General features: G+C 35.9%; 1 protein-coding gene across 1 annotated transcript in view; it reads right to left on the reverse strand.

Moving 5' to 3' along the window:
• Nucleotides 1-1,273: 1,273 nt before the first annotated feature.
• LOC124253871 (deoxynucleoside triphosphate triphosphohydrolase SAMHD1-like) overlaps nt 1,274-16,992 on the reverse strand; it is a 271,358-nt gene continuing 255,639 nt past the window's right edge. The window contains exon 7 of the mRNA XM_046687729.1: nt 1,274-1,476. Coding sequence (XP_046543685.1) covers nt 1,330-1,476 — 147 coding nt within the window. The 3' untranslated portion in view covers nt 1,274-1,329. The remainder of the gene's footprint in view (nt 1,477-16,992) is intronic.

Here is a 16,992-nt window from a genome sequence, read left to right on the forward strand (position 1 = left end):
TTTCATTCGTCTGCAAAAGAACGTGGTAAAACATGGTTTAAAAGGATAAAAAGACAAACATGTCAGCAATCATGTTTTTCAAAGTACATTGTAGAATGGGTTTAACGTCCAGTACGATTATCATACCTCAAGGTGCATGCGCATGTGAGTTCTCAACCCCCCCGCGCCCCCGAATTAAAAACTCAAAATATATACTCAAATGCAGAGTGCACCTCCTCTTCTTTTTGGTCTTTTCCTTCTTAATTTATCATACGTTTTTCTTTGTGGTCCAGAACCGCTAATATGTATACTACTGCTCGTGTCATACCGTATACCGGGAAATTTTCAAGGTACTAAAATTTCGAAGTTTGAGACCCCCAGAGCTTTCGAGGTGATTTAAATTTCGAGGTTTGGGGGCCTAAAATATATAAATATTTAAGACAATTTTAATTTCGAGGTTAGAAGAAAGTGGCCAGAAACATGACTTACCGGAATAATACTCACTTAGCTATCGGCAAAACTCCTAGTAGCCAGTGAAAACTGCCGTCTGACTGTTATAACTACCGGTATACCAGTCCATGGCAGAAATCATAGTAATGAAAACAACCCTTTGATCCTTTGTTGCGATAAATGACCCATGAAACACTCTGTCGGCAGTGCTCAAACATGACGCCATTTTTTCTCAGACGATTTTGGTTTTTTTAACAACTAACTATAAGCATGTATGATGGGTCTCTGCTGAAACTATATTGTTGTTAGAAAGCTGACCTCTTTAGCGAAACTGACTAACTGCATGGATGCCTTACAGCCCCAGGATGTTTGTGTAAACAATCCCCTTAAAGACGCGCATTCATCAAACCTGGCATCGCCGATGCAGTCCGTTTGGCCAGAGAGTGACATCGAGTGTATTGACAGTTGGTTTGACTTCACATGTAAGACACTGATTGAATTACCTATTTTTAATAATGCATGTTATTCTGGACCAACAAGTACAACACAATTAAATAGTCTCGACACCGCATTTCTGTTGTTTGTTTATTCAGGCCGTTCAGGGTCACTGAACGTTAAGATTAGTTGTAGACAGGCATTACAGAGTTAATGCGCATGTCAGGAAGTCATTGGTTGCCAGCAGTCGAAATGCTTATCGATAGGAAATCTGACCCAAAGGTTTGAAGTTCGGAAAAATTCATGGATAGAATATTTTCGAGGTTGCGTTTCTTACCTCGAAAACCTCGAAAATTAGATACCTCGAACATTTCCCGGTATACGGTATATTGATTTCATTTGTCAGATACATATACATACACATGGTACCAAATTCATATTCCCTTTTCCCATACTGTAGGCACATTACTTAACTGTTGGTTTTTGACCTAAAATGATGTCCTTGATCAGCTTCAGACGAGACCCATTTGTGTCAAACTTATCAAAGGCCTTCTTCACGTCCTCATTGTCTTCAAGTAAGTGGTCCAGCATCTTCACTGACGCATCCTCATGCTGAAACGATTTAAGTAAAGTACAGTAAAGTAACTTCATTGTCCATGTAGAGTTTTGGAACATATTTTCACGAGTGACATTTTTTTCCGTAATAACTCGTTTTTTCTATTTATTACCCATAATCATATGAAAGATATGCTTCCGGAAATAGAAAAATAAATACTGACGCACTTCAGGAATTGTCTGTTTTGTATCAATCCGTGTGTATAATTATAAACGTTAATAAATGCATATTTATAATGCGCCTATTCCATATTTACACAAGAAAAAAAATGGTGATTTCCAAAAATTTCCAATTTGGAAATATCATATTTCCAAAAAATTCCAGGATTTTACCACTCCTTTCAGTTTCTCCTTTTCCCAAGGATCCCCATGAGTGTATAGAGTGTGTATTCGTCCTCCTAGGAGTGTATTCGTCCTCCTATGGGATCAACTAGGAACCAGTTCTATATTTAGTATAACCCCGGAGACTATAAGACATTGCAGATTATCCCTGGTATAACTTCACTCGTCTGCATCCTTGTTGTTCTAGGTGTTAAAAATTGATATTGACTGTCATATTTGCCCTGATATGGCTAGCATTTTCCAAAATACCGTTTTAAGTGTATGTTTTACTTATTATCCACAGAGGCGCAAATAGTTTTGACCTGTCACGGTTTGCATAAACATAAATTACATAGACCTACGTTACATCATTGCTTAAATAAAAGTTTACCGGACCCACTGACTAACTGGACAGGGTTTATTACATGTCATAAAAGTGAACCCTTGCCAGGGAATAATAGGTTTATGGTAGTAGAATACATTCTTTAATGGTACCCTCTAATTAACACCTGTCACAAGGGATGGACCGTTTGGGTGGTTTATCATTGCGAAAGCAACAGTAAAGACTGTTGGGTTTGTGGTCAACTATTAATTTGGTCATATACAATAAAAGGTGACTATGTTTAATTTTAGATATCTTTAAATAATTTCTAGAGAAATCACTACATAAGTTCATATCACAGATGATTCCAGAGACAAATAGTTTATGAGATTCTAGTTTATGAAAAGCATTAAATTCCAAACAAGCCAATCTGTTCTCTAATGCTCAGGAATTATTACCACTTACATGAAAATAGTTTGAGATGTCGACTCAGGAAGCCGACCTTTCAATTTTTATAAGGCTCAGGACGTCGACTTGCGCATGCGTCGAGGTGACAAGACGTGTTTGAGTCTCCATCTGATTGAATCAACACGATTTTAGTGTAAACTGCCTCAAAATACAACAAAGCTGTCTACAAAGTATGGGAAAGAAGTTCATATCACCTGAAAGTGATAAGAAGGGCCGAAAACGACATAAACAGTCTACCTCACCTACCGAAATCAGCGAGAAGACTACAGGTGACACGTCAAAAATGGCCACGTCAACACCGGGTAGCACAGCCAACATCGTGGGAGAATCCCTCCAGACTATCTACACGCCCAACCAGCAGACTCTCTTCACTACCCCACAAGGACAATATATAAGTCAGGTACCGTTTCACTGCAACCCTCTCGCACAACCTCTACCCCCCAGCCCTTGTCTTGACTCAACCTCGGCAGCCATTTTGGCCAGGTTAGAGTCCATGGATCACAAACTTTCTAAGTTGGACTCAATAGTGAAAGATGTGAATGACATTAAGACAAACATTGCTAACTTGGAACTAAAAGTGAAAGATATTGACGACGTTAAAGGAAGGGTCAATGCTTTGGAAGAAAGCGCAAGGTTTCTCAGTGACAGCTATGATGATCTAAAACTGAACAAAGTGGAAATGGAAAAACAAATTGCTGATATTAGGGCCCAGTCAGCAAGCAGTCCAAATAACAATTTAAGCCTCCGTGAAGCCCTCGTAGACCAACGTTGCCGATCTATGAGAGATAATCTCATATTCACCAACATCCCTGAGTATGTAACTACAACAACTCAACCTTTCGAAGACTGTGAACAAGTACTGAGAAACTTTATTAAAGATGAACTAAAACATGAGGATGGTGACAAGATTTAATTCAAACGTGTTCACAGAATAGGACCTAAACGCAGTCCACGATATCATGGGGAGTCTATCAAACCTCGACCCATCATTGCAAAGTTTCTTATCACAAAAGAGAGAGATAGCGTTAAAAAATGTGGGAAAATGTTGAAAGGAAAACCATTCCATATTGTAAAACAATTCCCGGAAGAAATCAGTGACTATAGAAAGAATGTTCTGATGCCTCTGTTGAGGGAGGCTAGGAAAAGCGGGAAGAAAGCAGTGATTGTAGTAGACAAGCTGTATGCTGAGAATACCCTCCAGTCCCCTGTCCATCCCCCCTACAGAGTACCTCAGGGGCCCAGCCATCCCATACAGAAACCCACATAGGAAGACGTCGGTGGGCAGGAGCTTGAGTCAGTCAGTACTACATGGCCTGAATCCCCCTCTGTATATTATCCACCAGAACAATATGACACTCACTCATGTAAACCCCAAACCTCCAAAAGTGACTCACAAATACCCCAGTTCTCATTAAAGACAGAAGTACAAACTACTGAGACCTCATATGATCGATACCTAGTCAGTATTGCTACATATGCCAAAGCAAATACATCAATGACTCTCATTTGCAATGGCTCCCATATGTACCCTGAATACAGGGATGTTAATATTGCAGACCAAAATAATGTGGTTTGTTTTGATGCCATTGACATTATTGACGATAAAACTGTTGAAGCCAATGAAATTATAAATAGTGATGCTGTTGATATTCGTGAAGACAAAATGAAACATATTAACAAAAGTGTAAATAATGTTTCTGAAATTGATGACAAAATGAAACATATCAACAGAAGTGTAAATAACGTTGTTTCTGAAACTGATGATAAAACGAAACTCATCAACAGAAGTGTAAATAACGATGTTTCTGAAACTGATGATAAAATGAAACATATCAACAAAAGTGTAAATAACGATGTTTCTGAAACTGATGATAAAACGAAACTCATCAACAGAAGTGTAAATAACGATGTTTCTGAAACTGATGATAAAACGAAACATTTCAACAGAAGTGTAAATAATGATGTTTCTGAAACTGATGATAAAACGAAACATATCAACAGAAGTGTAAACAATGATGTTTCTGAAATTGACGACAAAACTAAACATCTCAACAGAAGTATAAATATTGTTGGTTCTAAAAATAAAGATAAAATGAAACATATCAACAGAAATGTAAATATTGATGTTCCCGAAACTGATGACAAAATTAAATACATCAACAGAAGTGTAAATAATGATGCTTCTGGAATCGAAGATGTTGATACAAATGCTGTAGACGCTCATATTGACATAACTGATGAAGATGATAATATTGTAGATGTTGATAAGCATGTCGTAGATAATGTTGACGTTGACATTTATGATACTAACGCTGATGATTATGGTGGTGATGATGATGATGATGATGATGATGATGACGATGACGATGACGACGACGACTGCATTTTAAACTATTCCGCCCTTAAGTTTTTAAGTGTTAATGTATGTGGACTAAGAAAAAGATTAGAGTACTCGGATTTTGTTAACCTTATAGAAAGTAAACATATTATCGGACTGCAAGAAACTAAAACAAATGAATTAGATGACATACATCTTGACGGGTATACACTATCGCTCAGGAATAGAGTAAAAACTAACAGAAAATCAGGAGGAATTGGAATAGCTGTTAAGAACGAGTACAAAGATTTTATTACATTAGTAGAGAAGGATAATGATTATGTAATGTGGATAAAAATGTCAAAAACTTTATTTGATATTGAGCAAGATCACTATTTAGGAATAGTGTATATCCCCCCCCGATGGATCCAGATATGTTACGAATGACACTTTCCTCGACCTAGAACATTCAGTTATGCATAAGCTTACGAAAAGTGAATATGTTACGCTAATGGGTGATTTCAACTCCAGAACAAATACCTTATGTGATTATTCTGTATACGATGACTTATTCTGTATACGATGACTTTCTTACTGAAGAGTTTGATTTAGATGAAACTGGAGATATATGCCCTGAGAAATATTTACATGATTTAAACCTTCCTCTAGGAAGATCATCTCAAGATGTCGGTAAAGTAAACAATTTTGGCTATGCACTTATAGATATTTGTAAGAATTTGAATTTATTCATTGTAAATGGAAGGGTGGGAAATGATAAACATATTGGGAAGTTAACTTGTAATGACAAAAGTTTAATCGATTATGTTCTTACTTCCCCCAAAAGTTTAAAACTTTTTACCGATTTTGATGTTTTAGACTTTTCTCCCCTCACGTCAGATGTCCACTGCCCATTATCGTTTACACTGACAAGCAAGTATATTCCCGATGTAGTAAAGCAACCTAAACTTAGTTATCATGTAGATAACAGTAAAACGGCTAAACCTAAACGTTATAATCTCGATAAAAAAGCAACTTTTCGCCAAAATGTTGACATGAATAAAGTAAATAAACTTACAAATCTTGTCCGTACAGCGGTATCCAACCATGAAGATTTATCGATTATCAACACGCTCTCCGATCGCCTCGCGCACGTGCTTGTTAATGCTGCACGTGAAACATTTGGGACACGACAACAGATGAAATACACACCCCGCTATCGTAAGAACAAGCCGTGGTTCAATACAAAATGTAGAAAGTTCAGAAAAAGATTCCATAAAGCAAAACGAAAAGTTAAGGAAAATAAATTACAGTCTAATCTTGAAAACCTACGCACCGAATCGAGAGCTTACAAGAAATGCATAGATGAACATATTAGAAAACATAGGATATTTCTTGAAAATATGTTTAGAGAAAAAATGAAAAAGTCACCGAAAGAATACTGGGAATGTCTCAAAGATAGAAACCCGAAAGATAACATCGCGATGCCTGATACCAAAACATTTCTTGAATACTATAGAGATCTAAATGCAGAAAATTACAGCGAACATGTATTGAATTTCAAAGAAAGTAATCATCCCGATTTGGAATATGACTGTAGTATTCTTAATAAGCATTGAAGAAATTATGTCTACCGCCAAAACACTCAAACGAAATAAAGCAGCAGGCTTGGACAATATTGAAAATGATTACATAATCGATACTATTGACATCTTTGCCCCCTTCTATGTTCAATTTTCAACCTCGTTTTTACAACAGGTAAAATTCCCGATTCTTGGCTGATTGGAGTTATAAAACCGATATACAAAAATAAGGGTGACCAACTTGACCCAAGTTCATACAAACCTATAACTGTTTTAAGCTGTGTTGGAAAATTCTTTACCTCTATACTAAACTCGCGTTTAACATCTTTCCTTGAACAAAACAATATCATTACTCCCGCTCAAGCAGGCTTTAGAAATTTTTTTACAACATCCGATAACATATTTATTTTGCGGACAATTAATAGTATACTGACATCACAAAGGCAAAAGCCCTACTGTGCCTTCATCGACTTCACAAAAGCATTTGATACTGTCTGGCGAATCGGTCTATGGACGAAGATGCAAAAGTCCGGTATACATGGAAGATTTCTTGAGCTTGTAAAAAGTATGTATCGTAACATTAAGTCAACAGTAAGTACACAAAACAGTACATCCCATTATTTCCCATGTCAAAAAGGGGTACGGCAAGGAGAGAACTTATCGCCACTTTTATTTTCAATTTTTCTAAATGATCTAGAGAATAATCTGTATGAAATTGGTTGCAAAGGAGTTAACTTGGAATTATTTAATGAAAATGAAATACAAATCTGGCTGCAAATTTTATTGTTACTTTACGCTGATGACACTGTTTTATTTGCCCTTACTCCTAAAGCCCTACACAAGTCTCTTGATTCCTTCTATGAATATTGCACTAATTGGCAACTCAATGTAAATGTATCAAAAACCAAAATTTTAGTATTCGGTTCGGGCCCAGCGGCTAAATCAAAAATGACATTTAAATTTGGGGACAAAAAATCTTATTTTAGTCGACAGTTATGTATATCTTGGTATAAAACTACACAGAAACAAAAGAATGGTAACTAGCATAAAAACTATAACCGAAAACGCTACAAAGGCTATGTATAGCCTGCTGAAAAAATCAAGAAATTTGAATTTACCCTTAGATTGTTTATTATCGGCATTTGATATGATGATAACACCTATTTTAACCTATGGATCAGAATTGTGGGGATTTGAAAAACTTGACCTAATAGAGAATATACATCTAAAATTTCTGAAACTCGCATCTGGACTAAGGAAATCTACGCCGAATTTTATGGTTTATGGCGAACTTGGCAGAACTCCAATATCTATAAAAATATACCAACGTATGTTATCCTTTTGGCACAAACTAACATATACTGATACACTTAAATTATCCCATGTGTTATATAATTACAGTTTAAATAAATACAATAAAAATTTTAAGTCGGATCCTTGGATTCACTATATCAAGGGTTTACTAGATAGGATTGGATTATCATATGTATTTGTAAATCCCTCGGTATATACCACGTCTTCTCTAGTTCTGAAAGCTGGACAAGTTTTAACAGACTAGTTTATTCAACAGTGGAGGGAAAGTATCAAATCTAGCCCGAAAGGAATGTATTATCAACATTACAAGCAATCACTTGCTTTTGAAAAATACCTACTTTTACCGAAATATATTTCTGTGCCGATTTTAAAATTTAGAACTTTAAATGTAAACCTGCCAATTGAGACTGGAAGATGGCAAAGTATACCGAGGGATGAAAGATATTGTACACTTTGTAATTTAAGTGTAATCGGTGACGAATTACACTTTATTCTTAAATGTCCGGCACTTAAGTCATATCGTGAACAATATATACCCACCACAAAATATCTTAACAACATATCTAAATTAGTTCTTGTTCTCTCGCCGACGACAACTAGATATAAGAAATTTTTGTCGAATTTTATCATACAGTTGCAAAAAATGCTAACCAATCTTTAATAAGCGTTTGTGTTAACCCACCAATAAATATATTCACTTATTTATATATAGGGAACTGTACATATGTATAAGGAATTATATATTGTATTCAGTTGTCTATCTAAGACGCATGCATATGAATTGTACATAAATTGTTGTTAAAATATGCTCTTGTACCACCGAAGGTGGTTTTTTGAGTAATAAAAATTGTCGAATTGTCGACAAGGGGTAGGCTTTGAAGTTTGTGTGTTATTTTAGCACATGGCTTATCTCATGTGACGTGTTATTATAAGCTGGTGGTTGATGGAAGTGAACACATCGCACACGGAAGTCGACGGTGTAAAAACATGATTAAAACAATCATATGATGAACACATTTAACAAGGCACTGATCCAGAGCAATTTCCGCGCACTGGTTGTTGCTTTTGTTATTGTTTTTCTCCCCTGAGCACCCGGATGATATCCCAGTATTTTCAATGGGTTCGTGACCTTTGCTGCGCCACCCGCATGCGCAATTGATCGTTTAGGTATAGATTGATCAACAAAATGAAATCTTTTTTACTCGATAATATTTCCATCTTCATTTTTTATTATAACAAACGAAAACAGTTTGAAGTTTAATCATACTACAGGGCATTGTTTGAGTGTTTCTAGTTATTGTTCTAAAACATCTTTCACATACACCTTTAATTTTTATGAGGGGAATATACCATCAGGTGAAAGGTGTTTGCAAGTAATACTGATAGTTTTATAAAAAAAAATGTTTTGTTAGGGTGTATTTGAGGTGTGTGAAAAATATGACATATCGCCGATCTGCCATTGAAATACTACAGGGCATTGTTTGAGTGTTTCTAGTTATTGTTCTAAAACATCTTTCACATACTCCTTTAATTTTTATGAGGGGAATATACCATCAGGTGAAAGGTGTTTGCAAGTAATACTGATAGATTTATAAACAATTTTTTTTTGTTAGGTTGCATTTGAGGTGTGTGAAAAATATGACATATCGCCGATCTGCCATTGAAATACTACAGGGCATTGTTTGAGTGTGTCTAGTTATTGTTCTAAAACATCTTTCACATACACCTTTAATTTTTATGAGGGGAATATACCATCAGGTGAAAGGTGTTTGCAAGTAATAGTGATAGTTTTATAATTTAATTTTTTTGTTAGTGTGTATTTGAGGTGTGTGAAAAATATGACATATCGCCGATCTGTTCTGATACGCCATTGATGCTTGTCATGCTTGAGTGTTATGGTTCTAAAACTTATTTCTTTCTTGTTGATCTTAGTATTTGACAAAACTGGAAAGGTGTTCACAACGCTTTGTGATAGTTCTAAACTTTCTGTTTTTGAGGGGTCTGTGACAGTGTCAGTTAACATTCTGTCAATGCCCATGCCCAATGCCATTCCACACATGCAATAAGATATCTAAATTAGTTACTAATGTTAAAAAATGTCTCAAAGTAGATTATTAAAAAAAAGGACAGCTGATGTTTTAAGATTGAGCCCGGTTTATTTTCAACAGCTGATTACATACGCTGAGTGTTGTGACAACTGAAAACCTACATGTACAAGAGAAGTTACCTATTCTGTCACTTCATTTTAAGTCAAATAATTGTTATTAGTGTCAGTATTAGTACAGTAGATTTGTAGTAAAGTTTCAAGTCGGCATGTTGTAGCTCACTGGCTTCAATTCTCGGTACACAGCGAAGAAAGACTAAATTATATCGCTAAAAACTTCTTTCATATATTCGTTTAATTTTGAGAAGGGAAATATACCTTTAGTTGAAAGGTGTTTGCAAGTAATAGTGATAGTTTTATAATTTAAAAAAAATTGTTAGAGTGTATTTGAGGTGTGTGAAAAATATGACATATCTGCCATTGAAATACTACAGTGCGTTGTTTGAGTGTTTCTAGTTATTGTTCTAAAACATCTTTCACATACACCTTTAATTTTAATGAGGGGAATATACCATCAAGAGAACGGTGTTTGCAAGTAATAGTGATAGTTTTATAAAAAAAATTTTTTTGTTAGGGTGTATTTGAGGTGTGTGAAAAATATGACATATCGCCGATCTGCCATTGAAATACAACAGGGCATTGTTTGAGTGTGTCTAGTTATTGTTCTAAAACATCTTTCACATACACCTTTAATTTTTATGAGGGGAATATACCATCAGGTGAAAGGTGTTTGCAAGTAATACTGATAGTTTTATAAAAAAAATTTGTTTGTTAGGGTGTATTTGAGGTGTGTGAAAAATATGACATATCGCCGATCTGCCATTGAAATACTACAGGGCATTGTTTGAGTGTTTCTAGTTATTGTTCTAAAACATCTTTCACATACACCTTTAATTTTAATGAGGGGAATATACCATCAGGTGAAAGGTGTTTGCAAGTAATAGTGATAGTTTTATAAAAAAATTTTTTTTGTTAGGGTGTATTTGAGGTGTGTGAAAAATATGACATATCGCCGATCTGCCATTGAAATACTACAGGGCATTGTTTGAGGTGTATTTGTTTCTAGTTATTGTTCTAAAACATCTTTCACATACACCTTTTATTTTTATGAGGGAATATACCATCAGGTGAAAGGTGTTTGCAAGTAATACTGATAGTTTTATAAAAAATTTTTGTTTGTTAGGGTGTATTTGAGGTGTGTGAAAAATATGACATATCGCCGATCTGCCATTGAAATACTACAGGGCATTGTTTGAGTGTGTCTAGTTATTGTTCTAAAACATCTTTCACATACACCTTTAATTTTTATGAGGGGAATATACCATCAGGTGAAAGGTGTTTGCAAGTAATAGTGATAGTTTTATAATTTAATTTTTTTGTTAGTGTGTATTTGAGGTGTGTGAAAAATATGACATATCGCCGATCTGTTCTGATACGCCATTGATGCTTGTCATGCTTGAGTGTTATGGTTCTAAAACTTATTTCTTTCTTGTTGATCTTAGTATTTGACAAAACTGGAAAGGTGTTCACAACGCTTTGTGATAGTTCTAAACTTTCTGTTTTTTGAGGGGTCTGTGACAGTGTCAGTTAACATTCTGTCAATGCCCATGCCCAATGCCATTCCACACATGCAATAAGATATCTAAATTAGTTACTAATGTTAAAAAATGTCTCAAAGTAGATTTTTAAAAAAAAGGACAGCTGATGTTAACACGTGTTCTACCGATAGTTTTGCGTTCTTTAACATGTTTGGGGAGGGATGGCCGTGGTGTATCATTTATTCTTTCATTCATTCACATATGTATTTCTTTCTTTTGTTCTTTTTCTTTATTTCTTTCATTCATTCACATATAAAAAAGTTCTTGCTCTTAATTCATTCATTCATTCATTGTTAAATTCCGACCGATACAATACACTGACTGAAGTACTGTTAAACGCAGCCGAAGTTGCGCTGGGAACGAACCAAGTCACTGAGTGCGTTGGAGCATGACGAGGCACACGCTAATTAGTACAAATGGTAAAAAGCAAGCGAGTGACCTATCCCTTTTGTAGAGTATCCCTGATCACAGTTAGACATTTTTGCTAATAATCACATTGCTTTTAAGTATCAAACTGAGAAAGTGACTCGGTAAGAAGAACGTGTGGTGAAATAGACAAATGAAATTATATAAACAGTTATATCGGTAATCTACTGTCATAACATATAAAATGCTCGCACCTGTGAAATATCAACAACACATTAGAAATATAGCTCACACCAAAGCCTTAACCGAGTATTCACCGGACAACCCGCTTCCAAGCTGCGCTAACCTATTTCACAGTCCAACTGTTGAAAGCACTTTTCCCCAAAGCGGTGGGGGAAAATTATGGAATCGTTTGAACTCATCGTTTTTTCATCGCGTTATTTTTCAACTTTATAAGTTGAATTTGCATTTTTGATGATTTGTGTCGGTAAGTCCATACCGAAAGGTATCATAATCTGCAAAGTTGTGTTTTACGTTGCATGTGACCTTTAAATAAACAACATGCCCGACTAGCGGAACTAGAGGAACTCCCCCCATCAACTTACTGGCGGTTAATACATTAAAGGAAAGATGTTGTTTTTACACAGGTACTTTACGACAGGGTGTAATCAGTATAGATTAGTTAATCTACATACATAAACCCTACCTTTTGACAAATCCGCTGTGCAAGATAAAAGTAATTAATCAACCAGCGTGTTATCGGTTAATCCTTTGATCAATGTTTGTTTTGTATCTCAGCTGATAATTCGTCTTGCTGCACTTCCATGAGCATATTACATAAAATGTAATACATTTGGCACATCAGACCTTAATTCATAGTGCTGAGTATTTACACAAGAAATGCAAAATGGTGAACCTCTGTCGGATAATCTGAGTGGTTTTACCATCATACCAGTTATAAATTCAAACTGGAAAAAATATCCACAGTTACAAGCTTGGAAATGTCTTGGAAAGATGATGGTTCCAAGACATTTCCAATTTTGGAAAGATGAGATTTCCAATTTTGGAAATATCCGCAAGGGGAGATAACTGGTGGGTGATGGTAACTGATTGTTCTGCATGGGCTAATAGCGGCATGGGGGCGGCATGAGTGTTTCATGGGGGGCGTTAAGGCGACTGGCGGTAGTCTTTGATGTTTGGTGTTGTTTTAGTAATGATTGTTTAAGGGATTAACGAAAGGATTATCTACTTGACTAGTCGAAATTGCAGTGGTGAACACATTTTAAATGTTCAGTATTTAACTGACCATCAAGTCAATTATGACATATAACATGTGTAGGTTTATACCACCGAATACTTGTTACAGCAAAGGGGGTAGTAATCGCTGAATTGCATGCAATGTTAATTGACCCCTGAAAAAACTTATGGGCCGACACTGTTTGGAGGATACGAACGGAATTTCATTGTTGCATAAGAAATACATATAAGCATTGGATGTGTACTGAAGTTAAAATTGCAGATACCTAAGTAAATTTTCATTTGTCATAAATATAATATGTAATAGACATCATATGTTTACGTGGCATGATTAAATATCGAGGTAAAAAAACACAGAAATAAGATCAAATTGGATCAGTCACTATGCCATCTATGCATTAGAAAATCCGAAAAGCATGCACTGCTGGTATACTTTATTGCAATCAGACAGGAACTGCCGGGGGTATTCTCAAATAACAGCATCTGATGAGCATCCACCCTTCCTAATGTCCCTCTGTTTGGGTTGAAGAAATTTTGTCAAGGTGGCCAGAAGCCCAGTCCCTGTGTCCGTCACGGTCGAGGGAGCAGATACCGACAAGCTTGCAGTTTGGTTTGGAAATTAGACTGTTGGCGAGAAACATTAATCGCTCTGGATCAGTTCCCCTCTAATTACATGGGGATATATAATGAGAAGAAGCATGAAAGTGTACATTCGACTTCGAAATGGCTAATGCTCAACTTGAACAGAAGTTCATTCCTACACCTCGTTGGTGCAATATGCCGAAGGCCAAAGACAACCCACGAAGAAGAAATACCGATACCTGGAACGTCGTCTTCAAGAACTGAGACACCAGTTTCAAAATGGAATGTTAACTGTTAGACAGTTTGCTGATTCAGCGTCTCTTCTTTCTCATCTTTAATATATTTATAATGTACTTATAAATGTGTATGTATATTTAAAATTTTGTAATATTTTGAAACATTTCATAATATGATGTAATATAACTATTTATAATTCCTGTAAAATTTAGCATGTTGTAACATGATTAAATAAAATATGTCCATATAGTCTCCCGTTACCACTCGTGGCCTACGCCTTCTATGTTTTTTATGTGTTTTATATTTCAATGTATATAATCTAAGTGAAACATTAGGTGTGCTCTCATTCGCATAATCCGGAATATCCTCTTCTATCAACACGTAGGCCTATCATTGTCTCTATAATCCAATGTTAATTTGCTAACAGACGGGCATCAACATTTCTCTTAATTCAACCGTTTGGACCAAAGGTCGATAAAGTGGAGTTTCCATGTATATTCTCACCCCGTTATCAAGATAAAAGTTACTACAACCAGGTGAATAGAAGTACATATGCATAGTGACAAGCAGCAAATTAACAACGGGTAATTCAGCAAGTAGCACGTGGTTGGGGCCAACAGGAGAGTAAGATCAACAAGTCGAAATCCACTCCATTGTCCAAGTGATGGAATCAATCAACATTCAATCAGCTTGTTTATCCTGAACGTTGTATCTCTATGCAATAAACAGGGAGTTGTTATCACGTAAGTGGTATGTTTCGTTGTGTATCCCCATACTGTTTACTGCAGTATATGTGAGATCTGCTTCAGTTTGCGAATGATCAATCTTTTGAAGTTGATTTAAGTTCTACTTTAGTAAACTGCTACCTAACAGATTGATCTCAGATTAAAACATCTCATCCCAAATTCGTGTTTTATATTTCAGGTACTAAGAAAATTTACTACTGAATTTTTACGTATTAGATATACATCTATCGGTACCAGTTTGACGTGTCTAACATAGTGATTATATATTTTTGACCATTACATGTGTCATTCACACGTCATTTATGCCATGATAATGTTCTCTGATCCATTTCATCATACAGCATTTATTTCATTCAATGTTTTGAAGCTCATATGAAAACATGCGAAATGTTACTGTTCCAGTTCCTTTTGAAGAGCGAAATTATTTTTGTTCCTCAAGTATTCCAACCAATATAGTCATTATGGTTACAAACGACCTGATTTTAAGTTATCAAGTTAGATGTTATACACGCGTGCATGCACAAACACCCACACAAAACATCCGTAATTTGTGAATTCTGTTCGGACGATAAAGAAATATTTAATTTGGTCAGTATCAGTACATAAATTATCTTCCCTTACTATGAGAGAAGCATGGCATTAATCGTTCATTTTTTTAATAATTTTATCTGCATAAAAGAAGGTATTATCAGAAATATGAAACAAACTTTCGTATACTACCATATCACTATCATTGTGAATATTGACCATGGAATAATGTTAAGCTTAGTCTGTTTTCAATGTCATAATAGGTGAGGTTTCTCATTCACACATACATACAAACTGACAGCATAACACAAAACAATATGCAACCAACCCAATGTAATACAATACTAGTTTCAACGCCTGTGCATACCACACTGTTGAAGAATCTCTCAGGCGTGTTAGAGCGATAATCACACCGCGACATGATTAACAAGCCTACAGCTCAGCAGATTTTAATAACTTACCTTTTTAATAAGAAAAGCAAGATTTATGGATGTCAACTTCTTTATTGTGAATAACACGAAGTTTCGGAGCATATGCTTGCTCCTTCATCAGGTGAAAATCAGATCACAGTAATGCATTCCACTTCTTAATGCCCATCAAAGATTTAACTCACTTCCAGGGGCTTCTTTAAGAGGCATAAAAACTTGTTAATTAACGAGGCAGTAGGCCTTGTTAATTGGTGACTATTAACTGCCTTGATTCACTCATCAATCAAAAAGGGATTAGGTCCCGGGGCGTACAAATAACAATAATTTACCATCACCCACCAGTTATCTCCGCTTGTGGAATTTCCAAAATTGGAAATTTTTGGAAACATCATCTTTCCAAAATTGGAAATGTCTTGGAAACATCATCTTTACAAAATTGGAAATGTCTTGGAAACATCATCTTTCCAAGACGTTTTCAAGCTTGTAAACATGGACTTTTTTCCAGTGTTACCTTGGAGTATTTACAGTTGAATAAAAAGTAAGATGCTGAGAAAAGGTGGGTTTTAAGTCTGGACTTAAAAATGTCATTTGTGCCAGAACTTTTGATGACACGAGGGAGATAGTTCCAAAGCACAGGTGCAGAGTAAGAAAACGATCGGTATCCAAAGGATATCAGTTTGTAGGATGGGATGGCCAGTAGATTTTATGTGTTTGAGCGCAATTTGCGTGCGGGGATGTAGGATTTAAGACAAGTAGGAGGGAGCTAAACGATGGAGGCACTAATTGTATGTCAGACAAAGGGTCTTAAAGTCGATTCTGGCCCTAACCGGTAGCCAATGCGGTTCCTTCAACACGGTGTAATGTGGGAAGTCTTGCTGATGATGCAGGCAGAAGTGTAAAAAGACAGTGCCCACTCAGGCAAATATGTGCATTTGATACAGAGAAAAAAAACACAAGGAAAACTCTAAATATTCTCACGTGTGATTTGACAAAAAAAGCTTCAACCTATAACAACAGCTTAGGTGGAACGTTCACAAGTCATGGTTCTTTGAGAAAAGTTACGAAAAGTAGGTAAACTTAGAAAAGCTAGATTGCTGTGACGGTGTCGGAAAGAATGACCTGACTTGACCCAGATAAGTGATAGCTGGAATCACGAACGATAGCAGAACTTGTGTTTCTATTCTGGACAACATGATCTATTGACTACTCAGAGTCAGAATCAATTCTAACTCGTCTCTTTGGGACAGGATGATGAATGTGGACAGTGGAGCGACCCAAGTCGTCGAGTCGTTACATGAAATGGTGAAATTGAACAACTGTCTATCGTGTGACCTATGGGAAACAT

Source organism: Haliotis rubra, unplaced genomic scaffold (genome assembly GCF_003918875.1).
Source record: "Haliotis rubra isolate DU_JTF1 unplaced genomic scaffold, ASM391887v1 Scf557, whole genome shotgun sequence".
Classification (NCBI taxonomy): Eukaryota; Metazoa; Mollusca; class Gastropoda; order Lepetellida; family Haliotidae; genus Haliotis; species Haliotis rubra.